Source organism: Glycine max, chromosome 8 (genome assembly GCF_000004515.6).
Source record: "Glycine max cultivar Williams 82 chromosome 8, Glycine_max_v4.0, whole genome shotgun sequence".
NCBI classification, from domain to species: Eukaryota; Viridiplantae; Streptophyta; class Magnoliopsida; order Fabales; family Fabaceae; genus Glycine; species Glycine max.
Window position 1 is genome coordinate 7,308,401 of NC_038244.2, and position 3,616 is coordinate 7,312,016.

The 3,616-nt window shown below is 42.8% G+C and overlaps 1 protein-coding gene across 1 annotated transcript; it reads left to right on the top strand.

The window, feature by feature from the left end:
- The first annotated feature begins 1,167 nt into the window (after window positions 1-1,167).
- LOC100797336 (DELLA protein 2) lies at window positions 1,168-3,381 on the top strand. The gene has a single exon (XM_003531105.5). It carries the CDS (start codon window positions 1,448-1,450, stop codon window positions 2,999-3,001), a length of 1,554 nt encoding a protein of 517 aa, XP_003531153.1. The 5' UTR covers window positions 1,168-1,447; the 3' UTR covers window positions 3,002-3,381.
- Window positions 3,382-3,616: the final 235 nt, after the last annotated feature.

The window sequence follows — 3,616 nt, forward strand, 5'->3', positions numbered from 1 at the left end:
CAACTCCATTTCACTCTATAAATATCAGGTTCCCTCGAACCTTCAACACACACCAACACACGAACAAACACTCACTTTCATACATTTTTATTCTTTCTCTCTCTTATTCTCCTAACTTATATAATTACTTGAGAGTTAAAGTCATTTGTTTTACATGTTTTTTTCTTTATCCTTCAAACAAAGGTCACTCTCTAGCCAACGTATGAAATCCAGAAGTTCACCTAACCCACGTTCACTTTGGCATGTCCCAATTCCAAATTTTGATAAGTATACTTGAGAAATTACTTAGACGGTTACGGTTAATCAAATTTAATTTCTAAGAAGAATTAATGTTGTAGTAGTGTCAGTTGAAATTTAACTTCCCGACAGTGCTTGTATAATTGTATTATATATTATAGTATATTATAACATATACCATAGAACAAATAGTTTCCAACATCGATAATCTCAAATTAATTTTGACACAAACACAAATAAAATGACCATGTGTCATGTTAGTTGTATGAAAGTCCACTTTGATAGACTTTTGTATGCTTGTGACACAGGTTGAAAGAACACTTTTATCATAAAATAACAATGAAATTATATTTATTTTAATTTTAAAATAAACACTTATTTACCTTAAAAAAATGAAAACCAAGATCATAAGTGAATTAAAGAAATAAAAATCTATAATTAAATAATATTTTTCCATTTTCCCTTAGCATATCTACGGAATGTTAATTAGCAATTAATGAAGATGCTCATGGTTCTTACCATGTAGCCAAATTCACCTATAAGGTCTATGCCATCGCCTAGAAATAGAGTAATGTAGAGGCTGTACAATTTTATAGCTGTATTGCGTGTACTTAATTTGAGCTTTTAACGGCAGTAACAATGAAGTATTAGCGGCGCGCAGTGGTATAAAAGTTAAAATGAATTCACTAAGTCCAAACATATTTTTCCCATATTGAATTTTTTTCTATTTGAGAAATGTTATTATGTTAATATGTTATACTATTATCCTTCGCAAAAAAAAAAAAAAAAGAATGGTATATCGTCAACACAAAAAAATTAATTTAATAATATTTGAAATAGTTATTAAACTTAATAAACAAGTAGTTATTTTTTTAAAAGCAGCAATAAAAACTTATGTGCAAAATGAAGTAAAACACAAAAATGGAAACAAAGTAAAACACAAAATGTATCTTTAGGATCTTATCTGTTAGAGGTTGCGTGGAGTTTCATCGGGGTTGGAGCTGGGTCACGAGCGTTTTGTTAAATATTTTTAGTATGACATGAAAAAAAGAAGAAAGTGTTGTACTTATAGACACATATACTATATAATAAATGATTGATATTTGGGGGCGAGTCATGTGAGAAGTGAGGGAGAGATGCAGTAGTAGTAGTGGGTGGTAACAGAGAAGAAAATAGGGGGTTTGGTTTGGTGAGTTACCCAAGAGAAAGGATGAAGAGGGAACGCGAGCAGCTTGGTTCCATCGCAGGGACCTCAAGCTGCGGTTATTCAAGCGGAAAATCGAATCTTTGGGAGGAAGAAGGAGGCATGGACGAGCTTCTTGCGGTGGTGGGTTACAAGGTTAGGTCATCGGACATGGCGGAAGTGGCGCAGAAGCTTGAGCGTCTCGAAGAAGCCATGGGAAATGTCCAAGATGACCTCCCGGAGATTTCAAACGACGTCGTTCATTACAACCCTTCCGACATCTCCAACTGGCTCGAAACCATGCTTTCTAATTTTGACCCTCTCCCCTCCGAAGAGCCGGAAAAGGACTCCGCCTCGTCGGACTACGATCTTAAGGCTATTCCGGGGAAAGCAATTTATGGAGCTAGCGACGCGCTACCAAACCCTAAGCGCGTGAAAGCCGACGAGTCAAGGCGCGCGGTGGTGGTCGTTGACTCGCAGGAGAACGGGATCCGCCTCGTGCACAGCCTCATGGCGTGCGCGGAGGCCGTGGAGAACAACAACCTCGCCGTGGCGGAGGCGCTGGTGAAGCAGATCGGCTTCCTCGCTGTGTCGCAGGTTGGAGCTATGAGGAAAGTCGCAATCTACTTCGCCGAAGCGCTCGCGAGGCGAATCTACAGAGTCTTCCCTCTGCAACACTCTCTCTCCGATTCTCTTCAGATTCACTTCTACGAAACCTGTCCATACCTCAAGTTCGCACACTTCACCGCGAACCAGGTTATCCTCGAAGCGTTCCAAGGAAAGAACCGCGTTCACGTGATTGATTTCGGTATCAACCAGGGGATGCAGTGGCCGGCGCTGATGCAAGCCCTAGCGGTTCGCACCGGCGGTCCTCCGGTTTTCCGACTCACCGGAATCGGGCCGCCGGCGGCGGACAACTCCGACCACCTCCAGGAGGTAGGGTGGAAGCTCGCGCAGCTGGCGGAGGAGATCAACGTGCAGTTCGAGTACCGTGGCTTCGTCGCGAACAGCCTCGCCGATCTCGACGCCTCCATGCTCGATCTCCGGGAAGGCGAAGCCGTCGCTGTGAACTCTGTCTTCGAGTTTCACAAGCTCCTCGCCCGCCCCGGCGCGGTGGAGAAAGTACTCTCCGTCGTACGGCAGATTCGGCCGGAGATTGTCACCGTCGTCGAGCAAGAAGCGAACCACAACAGACTGAGTTTTGTCGACCGGTTCACGGAGTCACTGCACTATTATTCAACCCTATTCGACTCGCTGGAGGGTTCGCCTGTGAACCCTAACGATAAGGCCATGTCGGAGGTTTACTTAGGGAAGCAAATCTGCAACGTGGTGGCGTGCGAGGGAATGGACCGCGTGGAAAGGCACGAGACGCTGAACCAGTGGCGGAACCGGTTCGTTTCGACCGGATTTTCTTCGGTTCACTTGGGTTCGAACGCGTACAAGCAGGCCAGCATGTTGCTCGCGCTTTTTGCGGGTGGGGATGGGTATAGGGTGGAAGAGAACAATGGTTGTCTCATGTTGGGATGGCACACTAGGCCCTTGATTGCCACCTCCGCGTGGCAACTCGCTGCAACTCGCTGAGTCGACTCGCCGATTCCTCAACCAGCTTTTTTTTTTTGTTTTAATTTTATTATAATTTCTATTCATGCCCACCGAAAAAAAAAAGGGAACTTGTGGGGATGAGAGGGCAGTGTGTAAATGTGCTATGCTGAGCTGTGAGCACTGATTGCATTAGACTGAGACCCACCATTGTCTATTTTCCTGTCCCAACTTATGTCTCTCTCTCTCCAACCCTTAATTTACCTATTTTGCGTTTGCCTGAGGATTTTCAGATTTTGATTTTCTCCTCTTTTTTTGTAAACCTTGAATTTTACTTTGCTTTCTTTTGGGTTGGGATGGGTGGAATCTCTTGTAATTTTTCAGGGTTGGAAAATCAAAAGGCTTAATGTGTATTTATTTTATTATGGTTTAATTAATATATTAGTAGTATTATGTAGCTTACTGGTGAGTGGTGATATACTAATAAATTAGAATCTATTTTTAGTGTTTCCTTTCATTTGAAGTAAGTGATTTTTGATGAATGGGATTGGTATGAGCCATCATTGTCAAATTAAGAATGATGGTAGCCCTCTGTCTGGGCCATGGAGCCAGCCAGCCAGCTTTGATAGAATTGGTATGACAGACAAGTAACCAAAA